A 27128-nucleotide genomic window follows, 5' to 3' on the forward strand; every position below is an offset into this window, starting at 1 on the left:
TGATCGGTCTTCGATCTACGCAAAAATAAAGCCAACCCATCATCTCCACATATAACCTCGTGACCCCCAATTCCCCCATGAACCTTTTTAAGGACTGACCAACTCCTCTATCCGAAACACCCCAAAGAACGCTAACAAAAAGGGCCACCTTGAACAAGAAAGCCTGGTATTCAGATCAACACACTCCCCCCCAAATATGCTACCATACCCCGCATCATGACAAAGGTTACTGGTCTCCTGGCATCCCTGCGGGCCACCGATCGCCGGTAACTCTTAATCGCCCGTCTCACCCCAAAATCTTGTGTGAAATCAGGTTGACCTTGCAATTTGAATAGGAAAGCTAAACCAGCTAACTTCATATTCACAGCAGGAGTGGACACCCCCTCTTCCCTATGCCTCACCTGAAATACAACACCAGTAAACGAACTGCCAGGCCAGCTGACCCTTCACCAGCCTTTTGAACGAACGCCAGCCCTTCCTTCCATCCCCTTTAGATCCCTGAACGAAGCACCCCACAATTTCACCGCCAGCCCCACCGGAAACAATTCCAGCAACACTAAATTCTTCTTAACTCCCGCTTCAAGCCATGACCACGGCCATGGTCCAGCACTCCACTGACCCTGGAATAAAAAACCCCAAAACCCGTAGAGCCAACAGTATCTGTAATAATTTCCATGTCAAAATTGCTAACGGGCCCTAAAATCCATAGAGCCTGTCCGTGAAAGGATTCCCAAACAAAAACGGCATGCCATACCCTCAAGTTCTCCCTGTGCGCTTTAACCAAGCGCACAACGCTCGTGGGAAACTTGATCCCGGCTGTACTTGCCAAAAACCAATGATAGAAAAACCCGCCCCCATTGGCCGAATGTGACATGCCAAATTCCGCTTACCCCCGAACGATTGCAGTACTCGCAGCTGACTTTGCGTAAACTAATCACACCTGCAATTTCCCCTTTTAAATTCGCCAGCTTATCTACCGACAACCTGCGTTCCATTGCACCCGAGTCCAAGACAACGCCCAGGAACGTGATGACCACGCTTAAACCAATCACACCTGCAATATCCCCTTTTAAATTCGCCAGCTTATCTACCGACAACCTGCGTTCCATTGCACCAGAGTCCAAGACAATGCCCAGGAACGTGATGACCGTGCTAGGCCCCCCCGTCTTCTCAGGTGCCACCGGAATTCCAAACCGGTCCGCTCTGTGTTCCCACGTAGCCAGGAGCCCCGCGCAGATTCTGGAAGAAGCTGGTACCATGCAAATGAAATCGTCCAGGTAATGGATGATCGAATTCCCGCCCGACACATCCCTTACAACCCCTCCCACAACTGAGCTAAATTGCTCAAATAGTGCACAGGAATACATAGCAACACATCGGTGGGCATTGGACGACGCAAAATTACTCATTCCAATGACACCCCCAGCAACCGGAAGCTATCCGGGTGAACTGGGGGTAGCCGAAAAACTGATTCCACCTCCACCTTCGCCATCAATGCCCCCTTGCCGTAATGACGCACCCAACCCACCGCAGCAGCGAACGATGTACTACTCACCGAACATGTCTCCTGGTCAATGGCATCATTAACCGACCCCCTTTTGGAAAAGAAAGTGGTGAATCAACCTAAATTTGTTGGGCTCCTACTTTGGCACTACTCCAAAGAGGAAACTACCAAATCAGCGAAACAGTGCAGACGGAAAGGGGCCCTCCATGCGACTTCCCTACTAAGTTCCTCAGAAACTACATCTGGCTGTCGCATGGCCGATCACAAAGTGCAAGACGCCGTGGAATCACCTCTAAAATACATGGAATCCTAACGCCAGCTGTGAAACCTGAATCCCGCAACTGAGCCACTTTCCAATCCGGATACCTACCGAGAAAACGGCCACATCCTTTTCACCATCACTGTGGTCCTCCCTCTTGTGTCCAGCCTCTCCAGCACGACCTATTCCTTGCTTGCAACCTCTGGACGACTGATGAGACCATCTACCCCTGAACACTAGTGCTTGTACCGGCACATCCCTCTGAACGTGCAGGTCCTAGCATTGTACTGCCAGCATACCCCTTTTTTGTTGCCGGCCGCCTGTCCCTGAGCCGAAAGTCCACCGGCCTCCCCTGAAAATTAACTGGTGCGGAGCCCACGCAGCCGTCCTCAAGCACAGTCACAGGCTGATGTCCTTATGGTCCCATCTCAACGCCGGCTGGATAACTCTCCACTGACGAAAATGCTCAACATACCTCAGCCACTCCGTGCCCCCGTAAGCTCTATCCGCCTCCCCTATCAAATCCTAGTAACAAAAGAGTGCCGAACAGTATTCGGGGTTCTTTTTCCCCACTCACCCTTGCACTGATGGTAAAACTCCTGCAGCCAGTTGGCAAATGTCGTCGGGATCAACCGGTATCCCCTCTTCTCTCCGTCCTCCTTTGAATGATCCGGTTTAACCCTATCCAGGTTAAATTTTTGCTAACTGCAGCAGGGAAAAAATCTCCGCATACTCACCCTACCACATCTTTTCTCATACTTCAGGCTTCAAGTGTGCACCCAATGGCCCCTCATAGTAAACATAGACCTCGCATTTTGCAGAACCAGCTAGTCTGATGACTTCCTGTCTGCCCGCAGCTTCCCCCGCCACCACCACCTTGGTCGTCCCCTGCGTAACCCCACCTGTGTTACCTGTGACGGGCATGTTGTCAAGGCCGGAACTACCGGAGCTACCGCACCCCCCAGCAAAATGGCTTGGCCGACTACTCTTGCTGGTGGGACCCAGGCTGACAGCGGGGGCTCTATCCGCATGCCCCAACTTTTGCATCAATTCCTATGTCCCATCAAGAAAACCCAGTAACCCCGCAGCCCCCCCAGCTGCCTCAGCCACTGCCGTCCTTCCCGCCGGACCCATCTGTCCTGCCCTCTTGCCCTATGCTAACAGACAATCCCTCATGATATAAGTGTAAAGGTGACTTACTGGGCTGCACAGGAGTTGCCCCATTAGCCGACCATCTGCTTTCCAACGACGTTGCACTGCACTGCTGGAGGGGGGAGCAGCCTCTTCTTCCGACTCCCAGTTCTCCTGCCGACCTCTGTCCAGACCCCTCTTCCTCTTCTGATGAGAGCCCGCCAGGCATAACAGCACCAGCTGCCGATGGTTCCGCTGACCTCCGAACCCCCCCGCATTGGGTACCCGCTCACCGGCTTCTGGACGGCCTTACCAGGACCAGTGTATGGGGCCTCAGTCCTGCTGGCCTCCGCTTGCCTGGAAGTCCTCCCCGGCTGTCCCCCACTGCTCCTCCTAAGGTCCCTTGGCGGTGCATAAGAAAGCCCGGGAACCCCTTTTGCTTTGTTCCTCAATGGTAGGCCTCAGGCCGACTGACGTAGCGCTAGGGGCGGGGCCCGTGCCCTCCTGTTTCCACCGCCTAGTAGGCCGCAATGCCGCCCCGGAGCCCCCAGACTGTCCTCCTGGTGACCTCCTGTGCTGGAGGGGAGACCGCACAGGACTCCCCCCATCCCGCGCTGCTGCCCACTAGGCCGGGGGTCCCGTCGGGAGTCCCTGACAGGGTACCCCCCAACTGACGCTGTGGCCTAGAGTGACAGTCCGGTGAGAAAATTGCTCCAGCGGCCTGGGCCTACACGCCCGATTGCCCTACCTCCCCCCTGTAATATCACCTGCTGCTGTTCGTGTTAGAATAAGCCCCAAAGTGTCCTGCATCCAACAGGAGACCCTGAAACGCTGCTTCCTCCCTGAGCTGGGCCAAGAGCTGCTCCACCTCTGACATGCTTCTGCTAAACTTTTCCCAAAACTGTGATGACTCATAGGGAGGGGCCTCCCTTTTATCTCCTCTCCAACCCCTCCCCCCAGCACCAACCTGATACACTCCCTCTCCTGATACTATTACCCTGTTTCCCCAGTCATGTAAGCCCTCCGCCTATGTCATTTCATTTGCTTTGCTCCGGGCTTTTCTATACAGTTACATATTCAGCAGATGCACACATATTTTGTATATTGTTATCACAAATTCACATGGGCACACATGGACAGTGCAGTAATGTTAGTAGTTACTAAGCACTTGGTGCTCAATCAGGTCAGCATACCAAAAAAATTAAAAAGAAAAAAGAAAATCAGACTTGGTGGAGCTAGAGTATCTCTAGCAACAACTGGCAAGTGCAGGGTTAATAAGAGTGCTTTCTTGAGAAATAGGATGGGTATCTTATTATATGTGATCTTAGCAGCAAATCAGTTATTTCCTTATACCATATGGAAGAACTTGCATATGGTAAATCTAGCTAGTTCAGCGGCATTGCATAATACACTCTCCTACACAATACTATGAACATAACCTATAAAACATATTTTAAGAAAGTAAAGAAAATGTATTTAAAGAATTTTGCTATATACAATACTATATGTGAAAGCAAAAAAAGATATTAAAGGATTGAGTCTAATCAAATGATGAGCACAATGGTTGATTTTAGCCTTCCCTCTAAACTGCCCACTGAATGCAACGCATAATCCCTAGTGACTGTATAATTGCTGATCATGATACATTTACAATTTAAAACGCATAGTAATGAATGCTGAGCACATCAGAAAAAAATAAATGCATTGAGCATCAGCAGTAATATATATTTTGGTACAGAAGCTATTTTTACTCTGCAGTTACTCCTTAATTAATTCAGACCTATAGGCAAGCAGATAAATGCACAGTTGAAGTACATATGTGTAAACTATTTTAAGCCAAAAGATTTGTAATACTGTACAGCAACTCTAGAGGTTTATATACCCCTTCCAGATATCGTAGGCAGGTCTCTTACTAGAATATATTCCACTGGTGTCAAGATCCTTCCTCCGGCTTGCATCTAGATAGTGAAGGGGCAGCAGCACACTGGTGAGGTCATTATTCTGCTCTCTTCTCCCATTAGCAGACTCTGTTTATGGCTTAATGTATGACTAGTAATGAATGAAGTGGAGATGGATTAGAACACCTGTCGGGTTTCTATTGCTGTCTGTGTGCCCCCATTACAGGGTTTCTCCCTCTCTATTTTTCCTTTTTACTGTTATCACTGAAAGAGAAAGAGAAAGGAAATCTCAAATTTGGGTTGTCACTAGAATAGGAATAGAGGGGAGATATTCTTATGGTTCTGGTGACTCTGGTGACAACCAGGAATTCCCTGACTTTAAAGGGAATTCCTCTCTCTGTTTTGACTATGGGAAAAGAAGTGAAAGGAACACTCTTTGAAGGAGAAGTATAGCCAAAGCTATTTTGGCTATACTTCTCCTGGGGTTCACAGGAGTGCACGCCTGTTACCCGTTTTTAGCCGACAACTGGCTAATGTCCCCTGTTTGCTGATGTCACTCAGCTGGTCCAGGCTGGGAAAAGACCTGGACTTTACGGTTGAGATCCGCCCAGATGCCTGGACTGACATCTTGCTCAGCCTCTCAGCAAAATGCTGAGAGCCTGAGCCAGCCGTCCCCGCACCATTACCTCCAAGCGCTCCAGTGATTGACAGCAGTGTTTTATCGCTCGGTTCTCAGTCTTAGAGCTGATGGGGAACAGATACAGCATCAAATCCATGCTGTATCCATCTAGGCCAGTATAAATGTATTTTTTTTTACAAGCCCACACTCTTTTAATGGGGCACAGATAGCAAAAAAACAGATGGGGGTTAAAACCCTTCCTATACTCTATCCAAAGTGAAAGAAAAAGTTTTGCCTTAAGTTCTATTTTAACCACTTCAACACAGGGCCTATTCTGGCACTTCTCTCCTACATGTAAAAACCTATGTATTTTTTGCTAGAAAATGTCTTAGAACCCCTAAACATTATATATTTTTTAAGCTAAGGCCCTAGAGAATAAAATGGTGGGTGTTTTTTGAACAATTACATTTTAGTAAATTAGTGGAAATTAGTGCATAAAAACACTTTATAGTACTCAATTGTTTGGTAACATATAAAAGATGAGGTTACACATAGTAAATAAATACCAAACATGTAATACTTCAAAATTGCGCACACACTCGTGGAACAGCGCTAAACTATGGTACTTAAAAATCTCCATAGGCGATGATTTATAAGCCTTTACGGGTTACCAGTTTAGAGTTACACAGGAGGTCTGATACAAAATTTTTTTACTCTCGCTATAATGTTCAAGGCAACACCTCACATGTGTGGTGTGAACAGTGTTTACTTATGCGTGCGCAACCTATATATATATGCATTCGCCTTTACGCACAAGCATGGGAGGACAGGGCACTTTAGATTTTTTTTTTTTTTTTTTTTTTTTTACACTGCCTCTTTCATTTTTTTTTTAATCAAATTTATTGCTATCACAAAGGATGAAAAACATCCCTTGTGATAGCATGTGCAGTGACAGGTACTCTTTACTAAGACATCTGGGGTGTGTTAGATCTCCCTCTGCCCTTAACATCATCTGATCAAACCAATGCTTTCACAAGCCAGTAACAGATTGTTTACATCTGAGCGAAACCACAAGTGATAAAATACTCGTCGCTTCTGGTTTCTTAGACCATAGAGATGATTGGGGATGTTCCGGTGCTCGCTCATCTCAGTGATAAGCCAGCAGAACCGCCGGCTTCAGTCCCAGGCTGCCCGGTAGGACAGGGGAGGCCAGGAGGGTGGCGGGAGGGACCCCCTTCCACCGCATGTTAAAGCAATTTAGCAGCTTTTTAGCCGTTCGGATTGCTTTTACATTTTTCAGCATCGTCAGCTGAAAAAAAGAAACAATACTGGGGTCCTGACTGAAGCTGCTACCATGGCTCTGGTATAACCACTTCAACCTGGAAAGTACAGGCATGTTCTTTTGGGGGGAAGGGGTTAAAGTGTAAAGTGTACTGTGTAAAGTAGCAGAGCGCCGTTCTTTCCCACATACCACCTCAAAATATTGTCTCCCCACTGTCAGACAACTCCGAAAAGGGATCGCTTTTCAGAGAGGTGGCAAGTGCTGCCGCATATACTGTATGAACAAACCCTTACTGAATAAGATAATGAATTATGGAACTAATTCCCTTCCTTAGCACCCTGGATGCACAGAAGATCATGCCTGAACAAGAACAAACTAAATTTATAATAGTAAACATGTTTCTTCTTGTTTTGCTACATCACATTTCCATTTTACTTGGCACTTGCTCTTGTGCTAATTAATAAGACAATATGGTGTTAATTATGGGAAAAACAATTTTTTTGTGCTTTCTCTTAGGCCTCATGTACACTGCTGCTGGTAAACGGACGTTCAGAGGCAGTTGGATGCTTTTTTCAGCTGCCCCTGAACTCATCCAATGTTATCTTATGTGTACATGTACACAGGTTCGTTTAATGTAGTTTTTAGGCAGTTGTGTTTATAGGCTTTTCTTTAAAGGCAAAAGAATGAGTTCAGACGCCGAAGTTTCTGACGTTTCAGACGCTAAACACGGCTAAAGGCGGTAACTCGCGTTTAGCCACGTTTGGTTTATAGGTGTTTTTCATTTTTGGTTATTTTGAGGGAAAAAAATTTTTTTTTTCAAATGCTTCTAAACACAAACGTGGCTAAACACGGCTAAACGCGGCATGTAAACGCGGCAAAACGGACGTTTGAAACGTAGGATACTATCTGTCAAGTTAAATCGTTCAGGAGAGGTTGTAAAAACGTCCCATGTACATTAAGCCTAACGATGAAAGATCAAGGCATGGGGTTCCAGGTAGATACAGATCTCTGTAATATTTGTCTGACTGTGCACAAATGCAGGACTAGGATTTCATCTTGTGGAATGTAAAAATCCATGAGCACAAATTGCTACACACTGCAGATTTGTTAGCATGCAAAGGTAACATATGAATTGCTCAATCAATTTATAACCACCAGCAAAATGGCAATCCAATATTAGTCCATACTATAACATGTTCTACTCAGATGCAAATCTCCTGCTAAGCTAACACCATGAATACATTTTTGGGGACTAAATGGAATACCTACAATGAAGGTGAGGGGGGAAAAATGATAAAAACACTAAACAATATAACAAGCACCTTAAAGCGGTAGTTAACTTATGAAAAAAAAAAAAATTCCTACTGCAAGGTAATATCATAATGTGCTAGTATACTGTACCAGCACATTATGAAAGACTTACCCAGAAACAAATCCCTCCAGCGGTGCGCAGTCACCACTGCAGAGGCTTCCATCTTAACCCAGTCTTTTTTCCGAGTTTGTGGACTGCGGACGCTTGAATGACCAAGCCATGAGGATTTCACTCCCTGATGTCACACCCCCACAGAGCACTGAAGGAACGTCACGGGTATGCCGTTCCTTCAGCGCGCATGCGCCGGTGATGTCAATGGCTGCCAAACAAGCGAAAAATCTCCCAAACAGTGCACGGTTTAGGAGATATTCATTTTACTTACAGGTAAACCTTATTATAAGCTTACCTATAGGTAAAAATCACAAAGCGGAGTTTACTACTGCTTTAATAGGAATAAGTAAAACTAATATAAAATAAAAAATTAAAAAATTAAATATATCTAAAGGCAATTACATTTTTCTGAATATAGCAGGGAATGGTTTAAACCCTATGACAGTTGTTTTGCCTTGTTTGTCTTATTGGGAAGATTTTTCTTTATTGACTTCCTATCTTGAAGACACAATGGAGGGTGAGAGAAAAATTCTCCAAAGTTAGGCAAAACCTTTCTCAGGCAGTTGTCACTGGAACAAGTTTCCCCACTGAGTCCCCCCAAAACAGTTTCCAAAATGTAGTGCGATCAGCTGAATCAGATCGCATGGGTGTGAACACAACCAATTCCAGTGCAGGAAAAAAAATTGGTGCTGGCACCTTTCGTGCGGGTGCGGTGAGATTTGAAACATACAAAATGAATGATTCAAATCACACTGCAAAGAATCACATGTGATTTGAACAGAAATGCGGTGCAATTCCTGTCCGAAAGAAATGTGGTTTCCCACATCGCAATAGTGTGAACCAAACCAAAATGGTGCATGAACCTTTTTTTTTCTGTGGGAAACGAAGGCACGGCAGTTCATTCAAATAAATGGGTTGCTCTGCCAGCGCAAACATGGACCGCAAACACACAATAGTGTGAACCAGGCCTTAAAGCAGAAGTTCAGTCAAAATCTAACTAAGGTTAAACCTACTCCTACCCCTATTCTAAGCCTATTCTATGTACCCTGCAAAAAGGAAATTTGCCTATACTTACCTATTCTGAAGTCGCTCCGGTCAACTCACATGACCTCTCCAATGGTGGGTTCAGTGAAGAGGAGAGATCGCTGACAATGGCTGCAAATGCCTGTGCGGTGACCTCAACCATAGGCTTACTATGAAGCATCCATTGTCAGCTGTCCCTCCTCTACACTGAAGCTGGCGCTGGGACCTGATCATGTGACCAGACCGGAGTGACTTCAGAATAGGTATGTATACACATCTTTCCTTTTACAGGGTAGTTATAATAGGCTTAGAATGTGGGTGAGACTGGATTCAGCCTTAGTCAGATTTTGACCGAACTTTTACTTTAAAGTACACCTGAACCCTAAGGCCACTTATACATGGGACAGGCTCCTGTTGGAGTTTGCCTGCTCAGAAGGGAATCTGTACGCTGATCCCCGCTAAGCACGCAGATGGCTGGACACAGCCCGCTCTCCTCATTGGGCGATCGGATGTAAACGGACCACCTACCTGTTTACATCCACCTGCCATCCCATCTGCATAACGGATGGGGAACGGATCCCCATCCATCTGTTTTTAGAAAACAGGATGTCCGTTAACACCTGCCGCTCCATAGAGGAGACTGAGGGGTCCGATTGACAGAAAACTGACAAGCAAATCCTTTTTGTCCACCTGTGTGAAAAAGCCTCTAATCTATCATTCAGTTTTCTAAAGTATTATGTATCATAAATAATTTAGTTTTTTTTTTTTTTTTCTTTTTTACTTCTCTTACATCCTTTATTTTAAAGCTCAGTGCTGCTCCTCCAGCCTCTTTACACCCACTTCCTGTCTACATGCACTCACTCTAATGGCAACAGTATAACATTGCTCAGGACTGGCTTCCTTGCATTAGAAACGGTGGAACAAAACTGCGCATTGAGCACCAGCAACTTATTGGGGTTGATTTACTAAAGGCAAATAGACTGTGCACTTTGAAAAGTGCAGTTGCTCCAGAGTTTAGTAAATGAGGTAAGGCTACATTTTGCAAAGAGTAACCAATCATGTGCAAGGAAAATTTAAAAAAAAAACAGCATTTTTGCTTGCATGTGATTGGATGTGGGAAGTCAGGAGAGTTTTGGCGGATTTACTAAGCTCTGGAGCAACTGCACTTTGCATAGTGCACAGTCTTTTTCCCTTTAGTAAACCAACCCCATAGTCCCCACTGAATGCACAGGATGTCACAGAGTGACAAAAGAAGGTAGCAATTGCATAGCTCCCAACTGTCCTGATTTGGTACAAAACCCTTTTGTCCCTCTTCCCTCTTCATTTGTCCCTCATTTTAGTCTGATCTTAAGGCTACTTTCACACTGCGGTCGCGGCTGTGTTGGTGGTAAAGGGCTGTTCGTCTTAGCGACGCTTTACCGTCGTTTTAGCTGCGCTTTTCGGCCGCTAGCGTGGAACTTTTAACCCCCACTAGTGGCCGAAGAAGGGGTTAAAAGCGCCCGTATTGCGGCGCTTCTGAAGCGTTTTTCAGGCGCTTCAGAAACGCTACACATTCATTTCAATGGGCAGGGGCGGTTTAGGAGCGCTGTATACAAGGGAGGCAGTTTTCAGGTGCTTTACAAGCGCTATTTTTAGCGCTAAAATGCCTGAAACCTTCCTTCAGTGTGAAAGGGGTCTTAAAGTTGCATATAGAATTCACAATTTATCTTTCAAAATGTGTTTTCCAGTGCTAAAACTTTCATCCAGCCAGTATAACGGAATAACAGTGGTAAAAAAAGCACTTGTGGGTTTAACTAATTTTTATTTTGTATAATTCTACTTTAAAGGTTCATGGCGGGGGGTGTGTCCTATGCCTACATACTTTTATAGTCCCTCATTCCCATCTCAAAAAGTTGAGAGGTATGCAATTGGGGAATAGGGACAGAGTGCTGTCAAATGATAACAGGAAGTTCCTGAACAAGGACCTTCATGGCAGGATTACTAGATATTATCTTAATTTGAACAGACTGAAAAATACTTTTGAAATTTTTATGATTGTATTAATCATTATAGGACAGTTTTGTGATACGATTTACATCTGCATTCATTTTCTCCCTCCACCGCAGCATGTTCCAGCCTGAAACAGCTGAGTGCAGTTTGGAATAAAAGGCTCTATATTTTTAGGCTGTATCTGTCTGTAAGCCAACAGGTCTGGAAGCACATTTGGCCCAGTGGCAAGAGGAATGACTTGCATGGTTCTTTCCGCTGTCCTAAAATGAGCAACCTCTTTATTGTTTAGATTTGACACAAAAGTGAGATGTGGATACCTTTTATTTTAAAAAGGCTTTGCTTTGTTTTGCACTGGATCAGTAGAGTGTTTTTTGGTTTCCTACTATAACCTGTCTACTTATACTTTTACATAGAGCCAAAAAGTCTGCGTTGAAAATGAAGTACACACCCTTTGAGCACTTGATGTGCAATGCAATAATACAGTATAAGTAGTCCTGCAACTAACATTACCAGGGCATATTTCAGCATGATATTCTGAGCTTCCAAAATCTTGCATGGTTTTTAGTGTGGAAATATTGGGCAAAATTATTTATAACCCCCCCCCCAGCCCAATCATAATATCGATAATAATAAAAAATAAATACATACATTGTCAATAAAAAAATAACACAAATAAATAATCATACATATTTAAAAAAAAAAAATCATAATAAAGTATCAATAAATATATAATAACCAAGGTCAGTATCACAAAAAATACATCAGTGCCAACTCAGATAATGGGATAGATTTACTAAAGCTGGAGGACTCAGAATCTGGTGCAGCTGTGCATGGTAGCCAATCAGCTTCTATCTTCAGCTTGTTCAATTAAGCTTTGACAATAAAACCTGGAAGCTGATTGGTTCCTATGCAGAAGTGAGCCTGATTTTGCAGCCTTCAACTTTAGTAAATAAACCCCAATATTTTGCCAAAATTGAATGTGCCTAAACAACTATAACTTAAGATATGAACAGCTAGTTGGCACTAACATAAAGACATAGGCATCACCGCTAAAAATCCAGCTCTAGATGCAACTGATTTTACACTATGGATCATTGTTTGTAACCTAGACCTGGAAAAATATTTAGTATATATTTACAGAAAAATATTATGAGCCACTTGCCTGTTTGATTGCATACACAAAAGCTACATAAGCAAACAGAGCATTATTATATAGTAAAATATTATATGACACACACCACTGCTGGAGCAGAAAGGCAATAGGGAGAAACATATCTAGTAATTAGTCATTAGACCAGCCATCCTCAACCAGGGTTCTATGGAACACTTGGGTTCCATTAGAGGTAGCTAGGGGTTTATTGAGCTTTGACTAATTGGTTCATTGAGCTTTGACCGATTGACCTCCCATTTGATGGCACCTGCATAGTCCCTGGGCCAGTGCTACTTGGCATTGCCTTGACACCAGTGATCTTAGCAGCCTATAAGGATGGCATTCTGACCACCACCAAACAGAGGGCATTTTTTCCCACTGAATCACATGATTTTTGCAGGGGTTCCCTGAGACCTAAAATTATTTCAAGTGTTTCTTCATGTTAAAAATGTTGGGAAAGGCTGCATTAGACAGTCTATAGAAAACCGTAAAACAGTTTCTCAATATAAAAGCTATGTTGCCCCCCTTATACTCTTGCAGGTTACATCCCCATTGTATGTGTTACATGATATGATGATTATATGATAAACCCGCCTATGCTGGTGAGTGTTTAGTGGTAAATTTATAAGTGTAAAACCCAAACAACATGGGTGGCTCTGAGGCGTTTTTCAGTTGCACGTAACGCACAACCAGAAATCGCTTGTAATTGATTGCAATCAGTGGTTTAAAGCTGCACCCTATTCATTTCTGTTATTACTAGACGAACGCCTGCTGTCATAATCACTTGTGAATGGTTAAGGGAAGTCATAAAGCCTTCCTGAAGCTTGTATACATCTTCATTACATTGTAGGGAGCACACTACAAGTGTCCGTGATCCACCAAAATTAGGTAGTAAAGAGCCAACTAACGAGCTGGAATCATGTAAAATTACATTTATAAGCTGACTGCATTGTTTAGATGGATCTCCTGCCTGCTTAGAGACTGAATTTGTTGCAGAAAAAGATCAATGAAAGCACAGTACAGTATCCTTATACAATGAAATGACTTAACTTTAATGTACTATCCGGTGGCACAAACCGCTATGGGTAAAGGCTCTTTTTCTTTTTTAACAGGTCACTCCCAGAATGCAAGTCTACAGTATGGGCCAACTTTGTCAAACTGTCACTTCACTGACATACAATTAACAACACTATTTTTCAAGCAAACCTGTCCAGTTTAATTTTTCTAGGTTGTTGCAAGGCTAACAAATAGGGATAAAATAATAGTCATGGCCCCAAAAAAGCATTTATATGGATTTACAATACCGCTAAATTCAACAATTTTAGCCAATTCAATAAAACAGATAGATGAATATCAGCACAAAACTGGGGCTGTTGGCTGTAGCAACCAATTACATTTCTTATTTTTTTTTCCATAAAATGAACAGTAAAACTTGATTAGACTATTTCAACGTTGTGCTCTTTTTTTCTTTCTCTAGTTTTAAACAGCCAGCCATGAAGTGTAGACAATGAGATCGATTTACTAAAGGAGTTGAGAATCATCACTCAATAAAATCTAAATATTCAGTTATTCAATCATGTGAAAAGCAATTGTCTCTTAAATCTTATTTCATCTGCACACGATTGGATAATTGAATTGAATAGTCCATTCATCCATCCATCCATCTAACCATCCACCCATCCAACCATCCATCACCATGACCGCATTGCAATCTTCACACAACTTGTGCGAGGATTCTCAACACTTTTAGTAAATTAGCCCAACTGCGTCTACATACGATTAATATATAAAAAAAAAATTGTGAACTTTTTTAGTAAACTACTTTTATTTCTGATTTGATCTGGGGTGCAATCCCAGGCATATATGTGCAACAGATCAGCCTTTCAGAAATAAAAATCAATAAGAAGCAAATGAAGAAGATTACCATCTGGACAAGTAGGAGAGAAAATGTTTTCTGTACAATTCCAGCTAGGAAAAATGCTTCCTGGTAAACTCCCACACTTACCACTTCGGAGTCTTCGAAGCCATGGATGTACAGGTCGTCGTACATAAGGGCTCCAGTGTAGGGGAAAGGGAAGACAAATGAACAATTAGATCCGAGGAGGTGCTAGTCTGTGGCCTGTATGCAATCTGATAAACAGGGAAGAGAAGAGAAGTGGGTGCTGATAGAATTTGCTCGTTTGGTCCCACCCTAGATGCTAGTAGAAGGAAGCAGGCTGTTTCTGTTAGCCTAACAATCAGGCAAAGGGAACAATAGCAGCCACCCACCACCCCTTCCCCATCACACATGGAGGGATGGCTCCTCTGATTGGCAGAAGCACATCCCTGGAGCATGGGTCTACAGCTGGGAGGCTGATGCAGGCGGGAGAGAAGCACCTGCCCACGATGCTGCTGGAGCCTCAGGAAACACACACATACACATGCAAGGCACAGCAAACTCCATACACCTCTGGAAATGGAGGCAGCACAAGCAGATGAATGCAGGTGTTACATGCCTCCCTACAAAGCCTAACCCTCCATGCCCCATTCTATCATGGTTAGCATCATGCTGGGGAGTTCACAAGTCCTGTACCCAACTACATGCTGATATGATCTCTTTCAATCTTAAGAGGAAGAATTCTCTCTTACGTTTTGTAGAGTTAATGCTTTAAGCGGTATTAAACCCAAAAGCAAACATTAGTTATATTGCAGCTTACCAATTATTATTATTATTTATGGTACGGTACTTGTATAGCACCATCAATTTACACAGCGCTTTACATATACATCATACATTCACATCAGTCCCTACCGTGAAGGAGCTTACAATCTAAGGTCCCTAACACATATTCATATACTAGGGCCAATTTTAGACAGAAGCCAATTAAAGTGGAGGGCCACCCTGGAAAAAAAAAAAAAAATCCTAAAAAAATAAAAAAAAAAACATTTTGAAAAAAAAAAAAAAAAAATTTATACTTACCTAAACCCTTGTTGCTAGGCAGTCTTCCTAATCTGCCTCTTCCGATTCCACGGCGTGTTCTTCTCCTCGGTGAGCGGCCCCGTTGTCTTCTGGGAACTGTGTGTGTTCCCAGAACACCACGGGGCCATTCACAGATTGCCGCGCCGCTCGCGCGTGCGCAGTAGGAAACTGGCAGTGAAGCCGCAAGGCTCCACTGCCTGTTTCCTTAGTTAGGATGGCGGTGCCGGGACCCGAGAGCCAAGGGACGGGTCGGCCTCGGGTGGCCGACATCGCGGGCACCCAGGACAGTAAGTGTACTTATTTAAAGTCAGCAGCTACAGTGTTTGTAGCTGCTGACTTAACATTTTTTTTTAGCTGGCCGGAATCCCGCTTTAACCTACCAGCATGTCTTTGGAGTGTGGGAGGAAACCCATGCAGGCACAGGGAGAACATGAAAACTCCAGGCAGGTAGTGTCGTGGTTAGACATGTGTGGTTTGTTTCGTATGAATCATAAATTCGTACGAATTTCCGAAAATTCGTTCATTAGGCAGCATCCGAAATATGAATTTCTATGCTTCCGAATTGTATACGAAATATGAAATTTAGTTGACAAATTTCGGATCCAAATTCCGTTACAATGGAAACGTGACTGGTGTTTTGTTGACCAATCAGAGGTTTTCTTCTGCTGCTGAGTGAGGGTTGGGAAAATTACCTCTTTTAATATGGGAGTGGGAGACTGGTACTGGTAGTTGATGGGAGATTCAGAATTGGACAAAATAAGAATGTTTGTTAATATTGTTTTATTATTGTCATAATAATTACGATTATTCGTTATGATGAAGTTAAAAACCCAGGAATTCAGCACAGCACAGGGAAGGTGGGAGCCCCTCATATTGAGCACAGCAAGGGGTACAGCCCCAAGAGGAAGTCAGCACAGCACAGGGATGGTGGGAGCCCCTCATAATGAGCACAGCACAGGGATGGTGGGAGCCCCTCATAATAAGCACAGCACAGGGATGGTGGGAGCCCCTCATAATGAGCACAGCACAGGGATGGTGGGAGCCCCTCATAATGAACACAGCACAGGGATGGTGGGAGACCCTCATAATGAGCACAGCACAGGGATGGTGGGAGCCCCTCATAATGAGCACAGCACAGGGATGGTGGGAGCCCCTCATAATGAGTGCAGCACAGGGATGGTTGGAGCCCCTCATAATGAACACAGCACAGGGATGGTGGGAGCCCCTCATAATGAGTGCAGCACAGGGATGGTGGGAGCCCCTCATAATGAGCACAGCACAGGGATGGTGGGAGCCCCTCATAATGAACACAGCACAGGGATGGTGGGAGCCCCTCATAATGAACACAGCACAGGGATGGTGGGAGCCCCTCATAATGAGCACAGCACAGGGATGGTGGGAGCCCCTCATAATGAGTGCAGCACAGGGATGGTGGGAGCCCCTCATAATGAGCACAGCACAGGGATGGTGGGAGCCCCTCATAATGAACACAGCACAGGGATGGTGGGAGACCCTCATAATGAGCACAGCACAGGGATGGTGGGAGCCCCTCATAATGAGCACAGCACAGGGATGGTGGGAGCCCCTCATAATGAGTGCAGCACAGGGATGGTTGGAGCCCCTCATAATGAACACAGCACAGGGATGGTGGGTGCCCCTTATAATGATCACAGCAGGGGTACAGCCCCAGGAGGAAGTCAGCACAGCACAGGGATGGTGGGAGCCCCTCATAATGAGCACAGCAGGGGTAAAAACCCAGGAAGTCAGCACAACACAGGGATGGTGGGAGCCCCTCATATTGAGCACAGCAGGGGTACAGCCCCAGGAGGAAGTCAGCACAGCACAGGGATGGTGGGAGCCCCTCATAATGAGCATAATGAGTTGACGACTGCCATATTGAGAAAGGTATTTTTTGCTTTTTAAATTCATCATAACGAATGTTCGTAATTGTTACGAAAAGTTAACGAACCTAACGAAAATTAATTTTTCGTACGAATCCAAATTGAATTTCGGACACAAATTATGACATAACGGCTAATACGAAACAAATTTATTGATGGGGCACATGTCTAGTTGTTGTTGGGATTCGAACCAGTAACGCTTTTTACTGCTAGGCAAGAGTGCTACCCACTACACCACCATGCTGCCCTATTCCTTAATGTGAATACATTTTCTTTCTTAGGGTGTCTTTCTTTTATTTTCACCTGGTAAACCAACCAGTAACAGAACAAGGTGTCCTGCAGATGTAGCAGTTAGAGGGTGGAGGAACACCATTTAACAATGACAGGGGTGCTTACAATGATCAGCTTGTATTTAGTTATTATGTCAAGTCTTTAACCATAAAGGAACAAAACTGGTTGCTCTAGCTGCTTATAAAGTGTTAGCTTAGGCTTCAGTTTGTAAGCCTATCCAAATCTGCTAGTACATTTAACACTACCCTGCCCCAGACTGACAATGCTGCTGTCCAAAGTGTGTTGTGTCGCTGCTGCTCCTTCATTCACCGTGGGGGCACGCTAATACAGGAGGTGTGTTATTGGCCAGATCACCAGGTAAAAAAAGAGGCATAAAAAGAAAAAAGGAAATGAATGCAGATGCCACATCTAAGGATTGGTAAACTATATTATGTTACATTTTTAGTTTTGGGTATAAATTAAAGAGGTGCAACGTTTTGAATATGGATGAGCCGAACACCCCCCGGTTCGGTTCGCACCAGAACCTGCGAACGGACCGAAAATTCGCACGAACGTTAGAACCCCATTGACGTCTATGGGACTCGAACGTTCGAAATCAAAAGTGCTCATTTTAAAGGCTAATTTGCATGGTATTGTCCTAAAAAGGGTTTGGGGACCTGGGTCCTACCCCAGGGGACTTGTATCGATGCAAAAAAAACTTTTAAAAACAGCCGTTTTTTCGGGAGCAGTGATTTTAATAATGCTTAAAGTAAAAAAAAAAAAAAGTGAAATATTCCTTTAAATATCGTACCTGGGGTGTGTCTATAGTATGCCTGTAAAGTGGCGCGTGTTTCCCGTGTTTAGAACAGTCCCTGCACAAAATGTCATTTTTAAAGGAAAAAATCTCATTTAAAACTGCTTGCGGGTTTAATGTCATGTCGGGTCCTGGCAATATGGATGAAAATCAGTGAGACAAACGGCATGGGTATCCCCCAGACCATTACCAGGCCCTTTGGGTCTTGTATGGATATTAAGGGGAACCCCGCACCCAAATTAAAATAAGGAAAGGTGTGGGGCCACCAGGCCCTATATACTCTGAACAGCAGTATACAGGCGGTGCAAACAAGACAGGGACTGTAGGTTTGCTGTTAAGTAGAATCTGTTTGTAATTTTTAACGGGTACATTTTTAATGTGTTTAGCTCCAGCCAAAAAATCTTTTTTAAGCTTTTTGGAAAACACAGGGAAGGGTTATCACCCCTGTGACATTTGTTTTGCTGTCTTTCCTCCTCTTCAGAAGATTTCACCTCACTTTTTGTCCCAATGACAAATGTTTTTTGAAAATTTGGGGTTTTTTGTGGAACAAGGATTGGAAAGCATCAGTGGAAAGGAGAAATGTTTTTCCCATATTAACTCTTACGGGAGAGAATTTCCCTTCCTAGGGGTAGATTTCATCTCACTTCCTGTTGTCTCCTTCCGTTTGCAAGTTGGAGTCGTTTGTAAGTTAGATGTTTGAAAGTAGGGGCCTGCCCTATATACTCAGCAGAAATTTGGGCCTTAGGTGTTGTTGTGGCCACAACACTGTAAGCCCTCACAGGGTCCTGCTGTGAAATATTAGATCAAGAACTGTAATTACATGCCCCTGTTGAACAAGGGCAGAAAAATTGGGCCTTTGGTGGTGGTGGTGCCACAACACTGTAAGTCCTCACTCGCTCTTGGTGGGTGCAGAAATGGGCCCTGCTGTGAAATATTAGATCAAGAATTGTAATTACATGCCCCTGTTTAACAGGGCCTGAAAAATTAGGCCTTAGGCACTGGTGCTGGTGCCATAACACTGCAACCCCTCACAGATACTCTAGTTGGAACGCAGAAATGAGCCCTGTTGCAAAGTATTGCATCAAAAATTGTAATAACACGCCCCTGTTAAGCAGGGGCTGAAAAATTGGGCCTTAGGCACTAGTGCTGGTGCCACAACACTGCAACCCCTCACAGATACTCTAGTTGGAACCCAGAAATGAGCCCTGCTGCAAAGTATTGCATCAAAAATTGTAATTACAGGCCCCTGTTAAACAGAGGCTGAAAAATTGGGCCTTAGGCACTGGTGCTGGTGCCACAACACTGCAACCTCTCACAGATACTCTAGTTGTAACGCAGAAACGAGCCCTGCTGCAAAGTATTGCATCAAAAATTGTAATTACACGCCCCTGTTAAACAGGGGCTGAAAAATTGGGCCTTAGGCACTGGTGGTGGCGCCCAGAACCAAAAATGTTCTTACAAGCTATCAGCGTGATGATTGAGGAGGAAGAGGATAATTATTCAGGGATAGTCACTCAGCATCAGCATAGGCAGTCTTTGAAGGGATCTGAGATTTCAAAAAAAATTATTCGGTTACATCAGCATCAGGTGCTTTGTAGCTGGTGGTGATCCAAGACTGATTCATTTTTATGAAGGTAAGTCGATCGACCGAGTCGGTGGACAGACGCAACCTGTGATTGGTTACAAAGCCTCCAGCAGCACTGAATGTGCGTTCCGAAAGAACGCTGGATGCAGGACAGGCCAGTAGCTCAATTGCATACTGTGCAAGCTCTGGCCAGTGATCCATCCTCAAGACCCAGTAACCCAGAGGATTTTCGGTGGGAAAGGTGTCCAAGTCAGATCTTGCCCCTAGGTATTCCTGCACCATGTAAAACAGACGCTGGCGATGGTTGCTGGAACCGATCATACCTTGGGGCTGCGGACCAAAAAATTGTCTGAACGCATCGGTTAGACAGCCACCTTCTCCACCGCTCCTTCTTTGACTGACCGAAGCCTCAGCAACACGTTGTCCAGAAACAGGAGTTTGTAACCTCCCAGTCTCTGGGAACGCGTTGCACAGACCTTTCTGCAAGGCCTCCCGAAGAAGTTTCATCCTCTGCTCCCTCTGTGATGGCAAGATAAGGTCCGCAACCTTACCCTTGTAACGTGGATCAAGGAGGGTTGCCAGCCAGTATTGGTCCTTCTCCTTGATACCACGAATACGAGGATCCTTACGCAGGCTTTTCAGGATCAGGGAGGCCATGCAGCGTAGGTTTGCTGAGGCATTCGGTCCGGAGTCCTCTGGGTCACTAAGGACGACATGGTCCGCAGCCACCTCCTCCCAGCCACGTACAAGTCCATGTGTTTCTTGGGACTGATCCCTTAAAAACTGCTGCTGATGCTGAGTGCCAGGCTCCACCTCCATACTGACACAATCCTCCTCCTCCTCCACCTCCTCCTCTTCCTGTGTGATCGGCGGGCACGCAGGAACACTGTCTGGATAAAGGGGGCCTTGAGAGCTAAGGAAGTCCTCTTCTTCCTGCCTCTGTTCTGCCTCAAGTGCCCTGTCCATTATTCCACGCAGCGTGTGCTCCAACAGGTGGACAAGGGGGACAGTGTCACTGATGCATGCACTGTCACTGCTCACCATCCTCGTGGCCTCCTCAAATGGTGACAGGACAGTGCATGCATCCCTGATCATGGCCCACTGGCGTGGGGAAAAAAAAACAAGCTCCCCTGACCCTGTCCTGGTGCCATAGTCGCACAGGTACTCATTGATGGCCCTCTGCTGCGTGTGCAGCCGCTGCAGCATGGCCAACGTTGAGTTCCACCTGGTGGGCATGTCACAGATTAGGCGGTTCTTGGGCAGGTTAAACTCCTTTTGGAGGTCCGTCAGCCGAGCACTGGCATTATATGACCGGCGGAAATGCACACAGACTTTCCTGGCCTGCCTCAGGACATCCTGTAAGCCCGGGTACCTGCCCAAGAACCGCTGCACCACCAAGTTAAGGACGTGAGCCAAACAGGGCACATGGGTCATTTGTCCCTGTTGGAGGGCAGAGAGGACGTTGGTGCCATTGTCACAAACCACCATTCCTACCTTAAGTTGGCGTGGCGTCAACCACCTCTGAACCTGCCCCTGCAGAGCTGACAGAACCTCTGCCCCAGTGTGGCTCCTGTCCCCCAAGCACATCAGCTCAAGCACCGCATGGCATCTTTTGGCCTGCGTACTTGCGTAGCCCCTTGAACGGCTACGGAGCACCGCTGGTTCCGAGGACAAAGCACAGGGAGAGGCCATGGAGGAAGAAGAAGAGGAGGGGGTGGAGGAGAGAGGTGTGTCACAATCATTAGCATTTTGGAGGCGTGGTGGCGGAACAACCTCCAACACTACTGCACCTTGTCCTGCATCCTTCCCAGCTGCCAGCAGAGTCACCCAATGGGCCGTGAAACTTAGGTAACGTCCCTGTCCATGCCTGCTGGACCATGAGTCAGCGGTAATATGCACCTTACCGCTGATTGTCCTGTCCAGCGAGGCATGGACATTGCCTTCCACATGCTGGTAGAGAGCCGGAATCGCCTTCCGTGAGAAAAAGTGGCGTTTGGGTACCTGCCACTGAGGAACCGCACATTCCACAAACTCACGGAAGGGGGCAGAGTCTACCAACTGAAAAGGCAGCAGTTGAAGTGCTAGCAATTTTGCCAAGCTAGCATTCAACCGCTGGGCATGTGGATGGCTGGGAGCAAACTTCTTTCGGCGGTGCAGCAGCTAGGGCAGGGAAATTTGCCTGGTACAATCTGACGTCGGTGTACCAAAAGCAGATTGCCCACAAGTACTTGGCTGTGACACACCTAATTCTACACCTTCATTCCTCTCAGTGCAGGTCTCAGAGAGGACTGAAGGTATAGTGGGGTTGGAGATCTCAGCTGATGAGGAGCAAGGAGAGGTCCTCTTTGTTCTTTGGTGTGGGTCTTTTAGATACGCTTGCCAACGAACTGCATGGCAGGTCAACATATGTCTGGTCAAGCATGTGGTACCCAAGCGGGAGATGTTTTGGCCACGCGAGATACGCTTGAGATATATGTTGCAAGTAGCAGCGGTGCGATCTGATGCACTCGTCTCAAAAAAGGCCCACACCAAAGAACTTTTTGAATAACGCGCAGAGACTGCAGCGCCCTGCACATGTGGAGCTTTGGGGTGTGATGCAGTCAAGGTGCTGCCCTTAGGCTGGCCCCTGGAGGGCATCCTGCCTCGTTGGTGATGTGCCGCCTCCTCCTCCTCCTCCTCTCTCCTATCAGGCACCCACGTTGAGTCAGTGACCTCATCATCCCCTCCCTCCTCATCACTGGAGCAAACCTGGCAGTATGCTGCAGCAGGGGGAGCATGACTGCCAGATTGCTGTCCTTCTTGGGCACCCCCTCTGTCCGTGCTCACGTTACTGCCTTCATCGAGCTCAGTATCATCATCAGAGCCTTCCAAACGCTGGGCATCCTCCTGGAGCATGTACCCAACACTGTGGTCAAACAGTTCGAGGGACTCCTCAGGAGGACATGGTGGGGCTAGGGAAGGAGTCACTGATGACATTGAGCCAAGGGAAGAGGCCGCTGCTTTGCCAGACAAAGTACCCTGGGCATGGGTGAGAGAGGATGAGGAGGATGAGGACGGCTTGGTCATCCACTCGACCAAGTCTTCCGCATGTTGCGGCTCAACACGGCCGTGCTGATGAGGATGCACCGTCTCCACGACCAGCACTAGACACAGAGCCTGCTTGCCCTCTCTTATTGGCTTGTGACTGTCTGCCTCTCCTTCTTGGCCTTCCAGACATACTAATGGCCTGTAGCTGCATTAAGCTGGGATATATATATATATATATATATATATATATATATATATATATATATATATGTACTGATACTGCAGCTAGCAAAATCAACTGCCTGCCTGTAGTATGAGAACACCACCAACCTTCTACAGGTAGCTTTAGCTGAACACTGTGCAGAGCTCGCAAAAAACTAACTTGTAGCTTTTTTAGCTGCCTGCGATAGTGATAGGATCAGGAAAACACCACCAACCTTCTACAGGTAGCTTTAGCTGAACACTGTGCAGAGCTCGCAAAAAAATAACTTGTAGGTTTAGCTGGACACTGTGAGGAGGACGCACCACACTAACTTGTAGTTTTAGCTGAACACTGTGAGCAGGACGCACCGCACTAACTTGTAGGTTTAGCTGAACACTGTGAGGTGGACGCACCACACTAACTTGTAGTTTTAGCTGAACACTGTGAGGTGGATGCACCACACTAACTTGTAGTTTTAGCTGAACACTGTGAGCAGGACGCACAGCACTAACTTGTAGGTTTACCTGTACACTGTGAGCAGGATGCACCGCACTAACTTGTAGGTTTAGCTGAACACTGTGAGGTGGATGCACCACACTAACTTGTAGGTTTAGCTTAACACTGTGAGCAGGACGCACTGCACTAACTGTAAATAGTCTAGCTGCCTGACTGTGGTAGTAATAGGATCGAAAGGACACCAGCAATTTTCTTCAGGTAGCTGTAAATACTGTAACAAGACAAGCCTGCCTGTCAGTAAGAAGATAACAGGAACGGATCTAGCTGAACACTGTGAGCAGGACGCACTGCACTAACTTGTAGTTTTAGCTGAACACTGTGAGCAGGACGCACTGTACTAACTGTAAATAGTCTAGCTGCCTGACTGTGGTACTAATAGGATCAAAAGAACACCAGCAATTTTCTTCAGGTAGCTGTAAATACTGTAACAAGACAAGCCTGCCTGTCAGTAAGAAGATAACAGGAACGGATCTAGCTGAACACTGTGAGCAGGACGCACTGCACTAACTTGTAGCTTTAGATGAACACTGTGCAGAGGTCTCACTACGCTAACTTGTAGGTTTAGCTGAACATTGTGAGGAGGACGCACAGCACTAACTTGTAGTTTTAGCTGAACACTGTGAGCAGGACGCACCGCACTAACTTCTAGGTTTAGCTGAACACTGTGAGGTGGACGCACCGCACTAACTTGTAGTTTTAGCTGAACACTGTGAGCAGGACGCACTGCACTAACTTGTAGGTTTAGCTGAACACTGTGAGGTGGACGCACCGCACTAACTTGTAGTTTTAGCTGAACACTGTGAGCAGGACGCACCGCACTAACTTGTAGGTTTAGCTGAACACTGTGAGCAGGACACACCACACTAACTTGTAGTTTTAGCTGAACACTGTGAGCAGGACGCACTGCACTAACTGTAAATAGTCTAGCTGCCTGACTGTGGTAGTAATAGGATCAAAAGAACACCAGCAATTTTCTTCAGGTAGCTGTAAATACTGTAACAAGACAAGCCTGCCTGTCAGTAAGAAGATAACAGGAACGGATCTAGCTAAACTGAATACAGTGTATATATATATATGCAACACCTGGGATGCATATATATATACACAATACACTGTAAGTGCAGCTAACTGACTGACTGTTCTGCCTAATCTATCTAACTCAAATCAAATGACACTGTCTGTCTCTCTCTCTCTCTATCTATGAACGCCGGAACACACACTACACAGGGCCGCCGTGCAGGCGGCTTTATATAGTGTGGGGCATGTGCTAAATCCCCTGAGCCATAATTGGCCAAAGCCTCCTTGGTTTTGGCCAATTAGGGCTCTCTGTTCAGACGGCGCTGTGATTGGCCAAGCATGCGGGTCATAGTGCATGCTTGGCCAATCATCAGCCAGCAATGCACTGCATTGCCGCAGTGAATTATGGGCCGTGACGCGCCACACGAATTTGGCGCGAACGGCCCATATCGTTCGCAATTCGGCGAACGGGCGAACAGACGATGTTCGAGTCGAACATGGGTTCGATTTGAACACGAAGCTCATCCCTAGTTTTGAACGTATAGGGTGTGTCCAGGAGTACCCCCTGATGTTGCTAGTTTTTTTTATTACAGATGTTTCCATTATAATGATGGTGATATATATTTTCTTTGGTTTTGGTGCATAAATTGGATCTTTTTTATGACAATAAAGTATTCATTATGCCTTGCATCCATGGGGTCCTCAGATCAAATCCCATCCAGGACACTATCTGCATGGAGTTTGCATGTTCTGCTTGTGTAAGTTTCCTCCCACAGCTCCTGTCTAAATTGGTACTAGCATGTGTATCTATTCATTGGAATTTGTAAGCTTCTTGAAGACAGGGACTAATGTGAATGTACAGTATATAAAGTGCTGTGGAAAATTTTTAGTACTACATAAATACCTGTAATATATATATATATATATATATATATATATATATATATATATATATACAGTGCAAGGTGGCTTCTTTCGTGTTCTTTCTTGTTCTTGTACAACATTATTGTATACATGTTGTTATATCATGGAAGTTTCAAAAAAGGAACCTGTAGGGCCAGTTCAGCAAGCTTTATGAGGTCTATTAAAGTGGTTGTAAAGGCAGAAAGATTTTTTTATCTTAATGCATTCTATGCATTAAGTTAAAAATCCTTCTGTGTGCAGCAGCCACCCTCAGTCCCCAAATACTTACTGGAGCCCCATCTCTGTCCAGCGATGTCCACGAGTGTCTCAGCCGTCTGAGATTTTCCCTCCTGAGTGGCTGAGACACAGCAGCAACGTCATTGGCTGCCGCTGCTGTCAAAGTCAGTTAGCCAATCAGGGGAGAGAGGGGGCGGGGCTGGGGCGGGGCTCCGGGTCTGCATGGACACAGGGAGATGTAACTGGGCTTGGGCGCCACGGCACGATAAGCTGCCTGCTGTGGGGGCACTCAACAGGACGGAGGGGCCAGGAGCACAGAAGAGGGACCCGAGAAGAGGTGGATCTGGGCTGCTTTGTGCAAATCCACTGCAACAGAGCAGGTAAGTATAACATGTTTGGTAGTTTTATAAGAAAAAACAAGAAGACTTTACAATCGTTTTAACTATTATATATTATTTTATCTCCTGATAATTTTTAATTCACACACATACATATTACAAAATGTTTTTTAGAATTATGCCCTTTCACACAGACATTCCGTCAGTCCCTTGTTGACTTTTGATTAGAAGGATCAGGAACTGACTGCAATGAATACCTATGGGCAGCTGGATATAAGAGCCTGCAGCCATTTACTTCCGGACCTGGTAAGGTTCATCAGACTGAGCACAATAAGTTTGGTTCGGCAACTGACCTGACTGGATGTGGGTGGTAATTGGCAAACGCACATCTGCTTACATCTGGCCACCCAGTCGGTTGCATGGATCTGTTTTTCCTCCATCACAAGATTGAGAAAATGGAATTGAAATATTCATATTCATATGTGCCATCTATCTCCGTTCTGATATGACTGTGTATAGCAAGATTTTTGGGCAAGCTTCAGGCAGCTTTTTAAAGCTTTTCGGGCCCATTCACACTTATTATTCTGCGCTGCGTTATGGTTGTGCTGTCATTCCTTGACATGTGTTGCAATAAGGCACCCCCCTCATCTTGGGCTGCCAACTCATAAGAACGGACAAAAAAACCCAAAAAAAAGACGTAGTGTTTTTTCATGCAGCACACTGCAATGCACAGTAGTGTGTTACCATGCACTACAAAGCATGTATGTCAGAGCTGCTTTGCATTAGTGCATTAAGGTGTCATTCTAAATTAATGGCACCACAATGTACTTATACCTGTATGTGTGAATGAATGAGCTTGTTAAGCCCAGACAAACTACAGTGCTCTGGAGTGGTCTGATAAACCAGGCTCAGAATGGGTAAAAAAAACCTAAAAAGTACTAAATAGAAAATAAGGGATGACAATTGTGGAAAAAGATTGGTACTGATGTACACCAGCAGTGTTAAAGGGTTTGCATAGGATAGCCCAGAGTGCTAAACATAGCTAAAACTAGGAGCTGCAGCTAGAAGACCAGAGAGGGCA

The 27128-nt window shown here is 45.4% G+C and overlaps 1 protein-coding gene across 3 annotated transcripts in view; it reads right to left on the reverse strand.

The window, feature by feature from the left end:
• The window catches only part of CACNB3 (calcium voltage-gated channel auxiliary subunit beta 3), a 386477-nt gene that overhangs the window by 234139 nt on the left and 125210 nt on the right, over positions 1–27128 (reverse strand). Inside the window, exon 1 of one of the 3 annotated variants that reach the window (XM_073614074.1) lies at positions 14284–14583. The exons of the other annotated variants lie outside the window; for them this stretch is intronic. Coding sequence (XP_073470175.1) covers positions 14284–14328 — 45 coding nt within the window. The 5' untranslated portion in view covers positions 14329–14583. Of the gene's footprint in view, positions 1–14283; positions 14584–27128 lie in introns of those variants that run through there. 3 annotated transcript variants of the gene reach the window in all.

The sequence above is a fragment of the Aquarana catesbeiana genome, linkage group LG02 (assembly GCF_042186555.1).
Source record: "Aquarana catesbeiana isolate 2022-GZ linkage group LG02, ASM4218655v1, whole genome shotgun sequence".
NCBI lineage: Eukaryota > Metazoa > Chordata > Amphibia > Anura > Ranidae > Aquarana > Aquarana catesbeiana.